The sequence below is a fragment of the Nelusetta ayraudi genome, unplaced genomic scaffold (assembly GCF_046127955.1).
Source record: "Nelusetta ayraudi isolate G7.1 ecotype Tasmania unplaced genomic scaffold, CSIRO-AGI_Nayr_v1 ptg000059l, whole genome shotgun sequence".
In the NCBI taxonomy this organism is placed as follows: domain Eukaryota; kingdom Metazoa; phylum Chordata; class Actinopteri; order Tetraodontiformes; family Monacanthidae; genus Nelusetta; species Nelusetta ayraudi.
Window position 1 is genome coordinate 3,540,001 of NW_027466109.1, and position 13,155 is coordinate 3,553,155.

Below are 13,155 nucleotides of genomic sequence, written 5' to 3' on the forward strand. Positions count from 1 at the left end.
CTAAGAGCATATCAAACTGGTCAAGTGTCAGACACACTAAAGTGGGGGAGGGGGTCATCAAGTTGAAAAACCACATGGTGTCTTGTTTACCTAGAATAGTTGAGGCACTGATAGCGACTCGGGGGGGGAAAAAAGAAATCACACAAAATCATTTTCCTGTGTGAACTTGTGGTTATATGGCCCAAATGTCAACAAATGGGTCCAGATAATGCACAGATAAATTATAAGAGCACACAAATCATCAGTAAATCAGTGTAATCATTGACCTGGTCAGAGATGTGAGCACGTTTGAGGACAGTAAACATACCTGCACAAAGATAGCGAGGGAGAGAAAAGATACACTGTAAAACTTAGTGTTGTTTGATTGGTGTATATTCAAACAAAATTTGGCAACTTTGTAAACCAATAAAAATATGATATAATGTAATTTACTGCAGAGGTAGTATCAGAGGAGAAAAATATATCTATATATCTATACACGTCTGTGTGTGTGTGTGTGTGTGTGTGTATATATATATATATGTATATATATATATATATATATATATATATATATATATATATATACATATATATATATATACAATGTGTACATATATGTACATATATAAGTGTATATATGTACATATATGTTTATTTATGGATGTATACATATATACATAAATTTATATACATACATATATATTTGTATACATCACAACACCATAATATTTATCACAAAATCAACTTTTGCAGAGTAGACCGGAGTTGTGTGAGTGTGTCCCCGTGAGAATATTGCGTCCTGGGTGTTCTGTGCATCACGGCGTTCCACACTGGTCAGAGGTGGAAAGTCAGTGCGTGTGAGGGACCTCCGTGACTTAGCGCGATGCGACCCGAGACCCCTGCCGAGAGGTCCCCAGTGAGGAGGCGGGAAGCTGGCAGGGAGGTAAGGAAACAAGGGGTCGGAGAGAAAGGTGTGAGACGGAGGGAGGACGAGGAGTGATATCTGTATTTGAACACTTCCTGTAAGGTGACCGAGGCCTTTGGCAGGGCCAGGTGGACAGGAATGTGCTGTTGTGCGTGGATGGGATCCTCCCTCGAGTGCCCCTGACTGCCCACCATCACCCCACACTAGCAGGCTATTTATAATGAACTGTGGGAAAAGAGCGGCCCTGGCAGCGTCGTCTGGGTCCTGCAGGGTTTACGGTGTACTGCTCACATGCAAGCACACACATAACACACACACATTGTCACACATTGTCACACATTTTATTTTGGTTTTTATCTACTTTCAGTTTATTTTTATAAACACATTTGCTTTTTGTCCCGATGGACAGTGATGCTGTAATGGACCCTTTTTGTACACAGGCAGGTATCGTTAGAGTTTGACAATGTCATAATTGTTTTGTTTTGCTTTGCTTTTATTCATTAATGATTTATGTTTTTTATTTAGATTAGGATAAGGTTACCAGTTATAAGTAAGTGGCCCTGCATTATCTTGGACTGGATCAGCTCAGGGTCCGTTGCCCTTTACCCTGACGTCACAGTTGGAATATGAGAGCTGTGAGATCATTTGGGCACAACATTCACACTATTTGCAATATACTTCCTGACCATCAGATGCTGCTAAAACTTACAACAGACGTCCTTTAAACATGGAGTCATGTTTACAGAGTGGGAGTTGGGTGAAGGTGCGAGTGACCTGAAGTCAACACCATGACCTCCTGTCAGTTGCCGGCCAAGACCACGTGCATCCATGTCCAAACAACTGCCTCATATAGTGTAAACATGCATTAATTTTCAAATGACCATTGAGGTCACTGAGTCTTTTCCAAATATTACATCTTAAATATGGAGAGCAGCAGCTACCTAGTGCGAACCATCAGCAACACTTTGTCGTATGATGGTTTTAATATTCCTGTTTTGGAATCTGTGTCACACATCAAACATACGGACCAACAGATTTGACGATGAGCTTGTTTGGAGTGGAAATGTTTAGTAAAATTGACCTTGAGAAAATTAAAAGCAACACTTTTTTCTTTTCTTTTTTAATCTTTGAGAAGAGCAATTTATTCTTCATCTAATTTTTTATTTGCAATTCATCCAGTAACTACTAGATGTAAACGCATTTAACGTACATGTTGGTAGACATCTGCTGAGTGACATGCAGCACATTCTTTCTACCTGTCTGACAAGATTCAAGTCTGCATTTCTCACTGTGGGCTAAACTCTCTTGCTGACAGGTTTTATTGAGCCGGTTCGTTACGTCTTCTCGAGTTAATTGTTCTTTTGAAAAATTCAGCAGCCAAAGAAAGACAGGAGGCAGGGCTGGAATTCACACCTATGTCGCCACCACTTTCTCACGGAGCCACCGCAGTGCTGTATCTGTCAGTTGTGACACTTGAGTAGTAGGAGGGGAGATGACCTGGCACTTGAGCCTTGACACTTCACATATTTTGGTTTTTTTTTTATCTTTGAAGATCATCTAAATATTTTTTGGGGCCAAACTTTCATGACTAATTATTCAACTAGCCTGAGCCGCATCACTGAGCCGTGGTTTCACTCACAGCTCTGTCGAAAGCATTTCTACAGTGAATCATAAATTTACATGCGTGTGCATCTTTTGTTCCTTCTTTTTGTTGTCACTTTTTCTCACATATCTGTCTTCCCACTCCATATCCTGTCATTGTGCCGGGCGCATTCTCACACCACGACAAGGTTCTTCTCACACCCACTGATGCAGCCTCTCCGCGGGGATGCAAACAAAACAGCAATTTACTACATCTCTTTTATTGCGAGGTAAAAGGTAGAGGGATTACGGCGCGGTGTTATGACAGGATTATGAAGGTGTCCAGGGTGTCGTCGCCGATCTACGGCGAGGTGGTAAAGAACACACACACACACATACACACACACACACACACACACACACACACACACACACACACACACACACACGCACACATCGAAGCAGGTCCAGAACTGTGGAAAGCACTCGTCCATCCCCCCGCCTGTGAGAAGTTCCCAGTTCCCAGGACCTGATGTGTACGTTTGGGGGGCAATAACTCATCAGCTCCCTCCACTTCCTCTTTCGGCCTTCTGCGTTTTATGACACTCTCCTCTGTCATACAGCTGCCGCGTCTGCAGCTTCCCCGTGGCCTGATTGGCTTAGAGCGGAAAGCACGAGGGAAGAGGATGACGGGAGGGACATGAGGAAGCAGCTCAGACGAGCTGGGAAGCTGGATGTGGGATGCAACACGCTTGTATCATCCTTTGTCTAATTTTGTACACAGTATTCCTGATGATACATTGATTTCATTGTGCATTACTTTTGTTTTCTTTACACAATCTGATACGCGTGTATAGGGGAGACTGACTTTGTTTTTTATCGTGTTGTGTTTATGTTTATGAAACATTCTTTCTTTGGCCTTTTCTGACTGCTGACTACGCTTTCACATGTGGCAGGTGTTTTTTTTTATATCACACACTTACAGGAACTGTAGAAAACATAGACTAGACTTTTTTTTCGCATCCGCCCCTCCCTACCTCCACCTGCTTCGTTGCGAGTGCGTCACACGACGGGGGCACAGGCACGCAGCGGTTTCAGCAGTGATCGTGGGTTCTCATCAACTTGGAGTGTGGTTCTTTTCTCCCTCTTTAAAGCAAATAGGGTGTCTAAAGTGTCTGAGTCAGACTCAGACACACGTTCTACAGGATGTCGCTCTTTGTCTTTTTTTTTGCTTGTTTTTCTTTTTCGCTTGCTTGGTTGTGGCATGAACTGTTGCAGAAACAGTAGCAGAAACTAACTGTTGTAACATAAAGTCACATGTGGCTTTCTTTTAAGAGCCAAATGATAGAGGTTGTGAGTTCAATCTTCATTCCCTTCCTAATCTTAGTGGGACCAACTTGATTAAATAAAAGTTGCGATAAAATATAGGGGGGAAAAAACACACGCATAGATACCAAGTGCAAATAAAAAAGATTCTATAAAAAAGATTCTATAAAAAATATCTAGCTTGTGGGGTTCATAGGAAGTTCTGACAACTGTCCTTATTACCACTCCTCACTATTGATACACTAATCGCACTGTGATTGCCGTGGTGTGGACCTGAGATCTAGATATTGTAGAATAAAAAAGGTCAGACGGTAAGGTTTTAAAAACTTTTTTTGAAAGCTTTTCAAACCTTACCTCTGCTTGATTAAAACTCAGTGGTTTGTGTTGGCTATGGTATCTTCTCCTCTTTTGTTTTCAACACACACTGTCAGAGATCAAGGTCTGCCGCACAAGCTGGCCCTCTGGGGAGTGAACCAGAGTGCAGTAGGACAGAGCCCAATTTAAATCTACTTTTAACACCACTTGCTCTCTAAAGGTCATACTACAAACGTTGCAGTTTTATCGATTCCAGTGGAACAGCCTGGCTTGCTTATTGGAAAAAGCAGCATGAAAGCGGCACATTCTGCCCTCTGGCTTACTGTCTCCTGCGATAACTCTGGGTTTTTAGCTTACTACTAAAAAGGCTTTGATGGTACTTCAACCTCTTTGGAAAGGAAAAAAAAAAAAATCCAAGGTGGCCATGCCACGTCTCAGAGGGTATCGCGAGGCGCTTAACCTGGGAGAGGTACCAATGATCAACGGTATTAGTGCACTTTGTGACATCACAAAGGGATGTCTGACAGACTAAAGCCACACATTATAGTGAGAAAGAATGTTGGCCAGTGTGTATTTTACATCACAAGGGACCGCGACGGACCACACTCATAAATAAAGTGAAAAAAAAAAATCTTGTGATCTCATTTGTTCATTTTTTTTCTTTCTGTCGATGCTCCTTGAGGGGACGTTGACTGAGTACGCTGAACTATCTTGCTAAAGAATGAGACAATGTGGCTCAAGTTCACGGTCAGATGTCACATTGTATTTAATGACCTGTTCCTTTAAGATTGCACAAGACCTCGGTGTAGTCGAGCGTGGGTTGACGGCCTTGTGGCTGCGCCTGCTTTTGACAGGAAATTAAATCAAGATAGGGTAATATAATTTGGCGAGGGCGCACACTGCAGGTTTCTCTTCTTGAAAGCAGATCGAAGAAGCAGAAGGCACCGAGACAGACTGTCGTCGTCATCGTCTCGCTCTGCTCTGCTCTGCTCTGCTCTGCTCTGCGAGAGGGTGAGGGCGTGTGTTCAACCCGGTCTGTGTGTGTTTAGGACATGCGCCGTGTTGGTGACCCCTGATCACACAAAGTATTTTAATCCAATCAGCTTCGTTTTTCACATGACTGTCACACACTCGTCGCTACTATGGTAACCTGTGGAGGAAGGAGAGAGACCACCAGAGAGAGAGAGCGAGAGGGAGAGAGAGAGAGAGGGAGAGCCTTGTCTTTAATCACTGTGACACGCACGCACGCACGCAGACACACACACACACACACACACACACACACACACACACACACACACACACAAAACATACTTGACGTTGGAGTTTTTCTCTTACAGATTTTTCTTTCTGCAGATGTGACCAATACATCAGTTCCAAAATAAATCACTTGAAACAACATTTGCAACAGGACATAAGGACGCGGACAAATGACACGGCAGCAAATGAGAAAAGGTTGAAAATGATGTGGAAAAAAAAAATCCGACAACACTGTTCGGTTTGTATCTTCACACGCACTTACTAACAATGTTGTTGGCATTACTCCATAAAAGTAATCAAACTACTGATTACTCTTTAAAAGTAATCTAATTACTTCTTTCACTACTTTGTTTCATAAGTAATAATTTGCTAATTACTTAGTTTAAAAAAACAGTTGAGAACATCTTGTTTCCTGCACATAACGTACAACAAACCACAATATTCTTCAATTTAGATGGGATGAACTCAAAATAATGTTTGTATTTCCAGCTATCAAACGCACAAATGAATAAATGAATGAATGGCTGCATCATCAATCTGGGACATCATTGTTTCTGGTTGTTTTTCTAAATTTCGGAAATTTTGTGGATAATAAGATCTTTAGCTTGCAAAAATCTTCAGAAAAGTAACGGAATTGTTACTTGATAAAGTAACTATGATATAATTACCAGTTTTGCCAGAGTAATCTCATTACATTACTCTGTTACTTAAAAAGTAGTTTAATCAAAGTAGTGGATTATTTAGTAATAGATTACTCGCCAACACTGCTTACTAATATGTACCAATGTGTGGTCATCTGTAGCATGGATCACGAGTGCAACAGAAGACTGCAAGGAGCACCCTTCATGTAAATTACAGCTGTTGCTGATGGGGCAAGATTACAAAGATTGCTTTAACTGACTAAGGCCAGACCCGCAAAAAGAACCCGCTTCCTTTGAGAGGTGAAAAGGTTAGCCTGTGCCCTGTGGTTTTTTGTTTTTGGCATGCTACCCTTGGCTGCTTCTCAGTTCTCTTCTAACATTTCCTGTAAGACGTCAGGCTGGAAGCTGACACTGCTGCTCTGCACACCGCGAGTGCTCGAGTTACGTTTTACTTGTTTAAAACACACACACACACACACACACACACACACACACACGAACACGCAAAGACTTTTGCTGTCCCGCACGACACCTGAAGCATTCAGCTGAAACATAGGCTTTAACTTCTCAGGCTGACTGCTAGAAGCAAGAGGCGCAGGGCGGGCCAGGCAAATAGAAGGTTAATTTTTTTCAACGTCACAGTGCAACTGTAAGGAGAGTGCTTCCCCTGCTGGTCAACAGTGGGATCAACTTAATGCTGGCAAAACCGAATCCCTAGTAAGGAAAGGTTACAGTGGTTCTTGTGAGAAGGAAACAGATCTACTGTCTACTCACTCATTAAATCTGAAGGCCAGAGTGCAAAGTCCTCTGAGATTTTGTGATATCAATACAATAATCTGGGATATATAAATAAAGGTGAGAACGCCAGTTCAGACATTGGGCCCCAATTTGAGTCTTCATTTTTGTTTTGCCTATTTCAAATTCAAATGTAAGATTTCAATGGCAAAATCCCACCACCAGAAAAACGAAGGGAAAATGTAACTAACAGGCATTTTTTTTGTGTTTACTTTGTTTCAATTGTGAAAATTTCCCGTTAATTTCAGACTTGTACCATCAGATTTTACTTCAGATTTTTACTGATTTTCTCAAAGTTTGATTTTTATCTTAATTTCATAAATTACACTAAAAAATAAAATAATAAATAAGGCCAAATTAGACTGCAGTGTGAGAACAATTACCAATAAAAGACATCCATCCATCCATTTTCCACCTTCTTTACAACAGCTCGGATAGGCTCCAGCAGACCCCCGTGACTCTGAGCTTGGGAAGAAGCGGGTATAAAAGACATAAATTACCAAACATGTACAGGCTCAAACTAACCCACTCTTACATCTTGAGTTCAGGATTACACAAGACTAAGAATTTCATCTTTCCTCTACATTCTCCTGCAGCTCTTGATTCATGAAAAAAGAGTTCTATGACAGACAGGATTGTTTTGTGCAAAGGGTTTTATTCACTGGTAGCCGAAAAAGCAGAAACAGAGGCATTTTTTTTCCAGCCTGAGCAGAAGTCTGCTGCAACCCTCAGTCTGAATCCAATCTCATGTGCAAATTATGTACAAAATGAGGACAGAAGGACTCAGAATCTTTCTTCTTTGTTATTTCCTTTTTTCTTTTTTTTTTTTTAGTTCAAAGAAAACAATTGTGGATTCAATCTGTTGAGGTCAGCAAAGGGACTGTAAAACACTTATTCATCGTTTTATATTAAAGTAAAAGATCAAGATAATTTTTTTTACATGTATGATAGGTGTAAAATGAACAACAGCTAAATAGCTGGATGGCTAAACTGAGAGGTGTCACTTTAGGAGCATCTTTTGCAACATCTTTCACAACATCTTTAAACTTCCGCCATTTATATTTTCATCATAAATATCCACATTCAGTTTTCCTTATTATAACAATTATGTTTATTAAATATATTCATCATAGGATTGTTAAAACAATGACAAAAATCAAACCCGAGTAACCGTCTTCCCTTTAATGAAAACTAACAAATTGTCCATACCAGGAATAAATGTTCCACAGTCCCAGAAGAACTTGACACCCCATAATGTCAAAAAAAATAACTATTTTGTTAACACAAACAAAAATAAAATTACAAATCAGGCTTTATAAGGCGTCCAAATAGTATCTTGGAAAAGTAAAGGTCGGCTGAAATGTTTTCTACTGTGCTGTTTTGAAGTCTATTTGATTGCTAGTTGAAGCAGTGCAGTGTTCTTTCAGATATTTACCACTACGAGATATTACATCACTGGATGCTGTGAAGGCCATTACAACTACTTATAATAGGGATGCCCATATGATTTGTTTAGAATAATTAAAGTCTTTCTTCCTTGCCATCATCTCTCTTATTAGACAGAACATGAACTCAGTCCTGTTACGATACAGTACGGCTGTGAGATATTACAAAAAAAAGAGGGGGGAAATGTTTTTCACCTTTTCATTTTATGCCTGTGTTACTCGGCACAAATCACCTTCAGAGACCCAAAAGTCATCATTCCACGCATGCACGCAGACACGCACTCTCACTCCAGGGCAACTACAAACATGAATGTAGAACTATTGATGATAAAACAATGTAAAATGGCATCATTGATATTCAGATAACACATCAGAGGACCAGCAGGGACACAATGGGCGGTGGTTTGTCTGCAAAGTCTTACTGAGAGCAGAGATTTCTTTTTTTCTCAGAAGAAGGTGAAAACTTCATCAAGTTTCTGCTGCTCGATCTCCTCTTGAACACCTCCTCCTTCCTCTCCACCTCCTCCTCCCTTCTTCTTCTTCACCATTAGAGCCACCAGAAGCGAACATAGACAATGAACATGATGAAAAAGACACCTCCAGCTGCTAGTTTAGCATAGGTGGAGCGGGTGTTCAGGTACTTGGCGTCGCTCCTGTACTTCTTCGACAGGCTGGACAAGTTGCTGGCCTTGGAATCGAGAGCTGCAGCGGGCAGAAACGAAGAGTGGGGTTGATGGATAAGAATGGACAAAATGAACGAGGAGGAATAAATCAGTCACATGCAGAGGCCGCAGACTTACCGGAGAGGGCCTCGCCTCGCTGCAGCACCTCCTCTATGTTCGCTACCATGATCCTCTGCACGTCCTGCAGCTCTGTGTTGATACTGCCCAGATTCCTTCTTGCTCGGCTGTCGATGTACGACTTCTTGGTTTTTTGGATGTATGTGTCTGTTCAGGGAAGCAACGCAACAGAAGATTAAAAATTGGGGTTGAAGGCAGCGGCAAATGTGTTTTTTTTTTTGTTTTTTTTATATATATCTTATTACTTAAATAAATGTGTGGGGGGAGAGCAGAAATTAAATCAAAGATCTACTTAATGCATAAGAGTCTGCATCCTGCTGATCTTGAGGCTATAATCTACAGTACTACCCAGAAAATTTTAATATCCTGAAAAGGTTGTTGTATTTCCCCATGTCTGAACTCTTCTGAGCCAACCCAAGACAGACTTTTTAAAGGCTCAGGACCCTTTTGCAGGTGTTTTGGATTCTTTGGACTCTTTGAACCTACAAAACTGAAGCTTTTCACAGTATTCTAATTTTCTGTGTTGGTGGGTTTGTGGTTTTAATAAGCTGAAAATCTTAATCAGCAAAGTTACAACAAGGAACTGCTTGAGATATGTCAATTAATAAAATAAATAAAATAACTTTTACTTGATATTCTAATTTTTCGGGTGGTACAGTATATCGGTCTTATTATGTTTTGGTTTAATGGTCATCAATTTCTTCAAAAATAACAATGCCTGTGCCAGATACAACAGTCTGTCATCTCTGGGAAAGGCAACAATCGGAGGATGGTTTAACAAGCCAAATTTAACTTAGCTCCCTTTTTTTGTAATGTTATTCAAACTAGAGCGTTATAATTAGCTAGCAGCAGCTGCAGTAGGTCTCTGTCAGGGCACGGAGGAAGTGATGTATGCATGGGTGACGTTGGAGCGCGTCTGTCGGGAGGAAGTTCCCTAGGGCCTGCTTTGCAGCGATGAAAAAGGCCCAACTACAGGCATCAGACGAGTGTGACGCTTGAGCTGAAGACGTTTCCACACCTACATGGGTGTTCTTGAAAAAAAGAGTAGCCCCATCTATGCGGTTTGGCCTTTTGTCTATATGGAAACAGATTTTTAGGTTACCAACACGTGAGGTCCTTGGGGAAAATGTAAAGAAAGCTCCACTTTACTATCAGTGCGTAAACAGGAAACCAATGTTTTTTTTTGGTATCTCCATTTTGTTTGATGTCATTTTGTGTGAAAGCCAAAACAGTGCTAGTGTTAACCTCTCTCGCACGGTCTGTCACATGCTATTGTTTTTAAAAAAAGAGAAATACATCAAAGAAATGTGCACCTGAATCACTGTTGAGCAACGGTTGAGCACTAAACCTTGAACCTCTGATGCTTCTTGAGCTTTTTCCTTTTGTAGCTCACGTTTGTTTTTCACCTTGGTCTTGGTTGCAACCCACACAACAGTCTGTTAATTGACACCATATTGACCTGATTGGTTCCAGTCAGCCTACAACAGCCAAGCAAGCATCCACATCGTGGGAACACACATCAATGTTCGTTACAAAGGCTGGTTAGCACCTGTTTGGTTTTTGTTCAACTACTTCTGAACAGTGGCAAAAAGAAAAGAAGAAATATTTTTACTGGAGTTTACACACAAACTGTTAGAATGACACTGCCATACCAAATTCAATAAAGGAGTACGGCCTGGAGACGGTGGGGACCCTCTTTCCGTGCTGCTCGTGAAACTCAGCCTGGAGGTCTTCTAGGTAAGCGAAGGCCAGCTTCTTGGGAAAGCTGCCTTCACACAGCACAAGGTAGCACACGCCTTTCTCTATCAAGTAGCTGGTAGAGGACAGACAGCAAACATTAACATCATACTGGTATGGACGCCTCCGGTCATGCTGCCCCCCCCCCATTTCAGATTGACATTGGGAAAACTACAGAGACTGCGTGTGAACTGCGGCTCTTCCATACTCACTGAAATGACATAGAACCAGCCTCTAAAGTGCAGCGTGAGGGACTCTGCTCGTTGAGTTTTCTGAAGAGCTGCTTGGCTTGACTCTGATACTGCTGAAGGTCCCGACCCAACTGGGAAAAGAAAAGCACAGACTTAGCCCACGACGAGCACATGTTCCCAATGAAAACAAGATGGGATTGTATGACATCGTTGCACACAAACAAGTAAATTAGGTTTGGTTGGGACATAGTGGAGCAAAATGATAACAGACCAGAGTCCACACTATACTTTTCCAAGATGATGTTACATTTTTTTTTTTTTGCCTTCGACGGTGTGTTAAAACAAATGGCGTAATGGGAGGACCACAGACAGACTGAGCGGTGTGATGCTACACCAGTCCGAGGCAAAATACTCGGACTGCATCTGGGGACTTGTTTCAGATCGGCGCTGTGTTTCTACTAGAGGGTTCTTGTTTATTCAAAGCAAAGTTCGACTCACAGCGATGCCATACTGTCTATACTGTAGCATGACAGCAACATGTACTGTATGATGTGGAAGCACAGAGCAATGACACAACAAACCTTTTCACTTCCCTTTTTGAAAGCAAAGAAGAGAGCAGTGAAGAAACTTGTTAGACGACAACAAGTCAGGTTAAAAGTCCAACAAAACAAACTGACATTACATCATGTCCCTTTTTTTAAAAAAATAAAATAAAAGTCAATATTTATTTTTACTCCAATAGATTTTTTTTCAACATGAATGTAACAACAAGCATCTATTTGAAATGTATAGTGACATATAGTAGAATGAAAACTGGTCAACTTTTGATGTGTGTTGGTTTAAAGGACAATAAGTTGAAGGCCGGCTCACACAATACATCACAGAGGCAGAGAATGGAGCTGTGGTATGCCAAGATAGAAACTTGCAAAATCCCATCCTACAGTCAGTGTTGTGTCCACTGTCCACTCCAGGGCCATTGAATACCAAAGTAGGCAGACAATGAACTGCAGATTTAACTAAACAAAACTTTACTTGACAACTCGAAGGCCACAGATTAATAAATGGACAACACTGAATATAGTTTTTATTTTTATTACACAAAAATGTAAATGTCGAGTCGCTCTAATTTAGTGAATAAAAAGTATATTTTTTCCTGGCTGGAAAATAAACACGACAGGGCCATCTAGTGGACAGGGAGAATAACGGTGCCACTTTGGCGACAGCGTTGTTGAATATCTGCCTCACAAACACCTGGCTGGTAGGCACATATTTAGGATGAGAGAAATTTTATTTTTAGGGTTCAAATGACACGAAGGCTCTCATATGAGAGTGACGTGAAAACAGTACAGAAAAACAGTTGTTTCGGTGAATTACAGTACGTGGACGTCATGCCTGACTGTGGACTGATGGCCCATTTATTTGGGGTCGAATGAAATGCGTGTCAGTCGCAAGCTGCAAAACGTTCGCTGATAAAGCATCGAACTCTCAAATCAATTGAGATACGACCGCAATAAGGTCAGGGCAAAAACACAGAGACCCCGTTGTTTAAAAACTCCACGGAACTGATCAGCTGGATTACATAAATAAGAGGCTTGCTGTGCAAATGTAGACGGACATACACTGGAATGGTTTTTAGCTAATTATTGGATTCCCGACTGTAGATTTTGTGATGTTTCTTTCTAGGTTAGCGCCATTTACAGACGAAGCCATTAGTAATGCTAGCCAACAGACGCCACAGAGTCCTGAGACAAAATAGCTAAGTGTGTGGTTTTGTTCTTTTTAACCTGCTCGTCCTCCTGCATTGAAGCGGCCAACGGCAGGCCGTCAGCCAGCCGAGCGATCATGGTCAGCAGCACCATCTCTCCGTAATGTCCGGCTTCTTCTCCGCTGCCCAGGAAATGTTATAGGTAACCGGAGCGACTGTGTGACAGGCTGTAAACTGACAACACCACAGGGCTGATGCGCTGAGCTGGCCGGAAACGCTAGAGCTTTAGGTGTCACTGTTATATAATTCCGCCCCGTCGCTACGCGGAAAATGGGTTGTGAATGCATAGTTCCGCTTAACTGTGACTCGCCGTTGTTTTAGGTTTACGTCTACTAAAAAAAAAAAGGGAAAAAAAATTCAGGCAAATCTAATTATAAAGAGAGCTTTCGTTT

At 41.4% G+C, this 13,155-nt stretch overlaps 1 protein-coding gene across 1 annotated transcript; it reads right to left on the bottom strand.

Annotated features, from left to right (window-relative positions):
- Positions 1-7,460: 7,460 nt before the first annotated feature.
- On the bottom strand, positions 7,461-12,977 carry sec22bb (SEC22 homolog B, vesicle trafficking protein b). The gene is made up of 5 exons (XM_076039239.1): positions 12,783-12,977; positions 11,020-11,129; positions 10,723-10,883; positions 9,071-9,217; positions 7,461-8,972 (listed from the first exon to the last, which is right to left on the bottom strand). Exons 1-5 carry the CDS (start codon positions 12,855-12,857, stop codon positions 8,818-8,820), a joined length of 648 nt encoding a protein of 215 aa, XP_075895354.1. The 5' UTR covers positions 12,858-12,977; the 3' UTR covers positions 7,461-8,817.
- Positions 12,978-13,155: the final 178 nt, after the last annotated feature.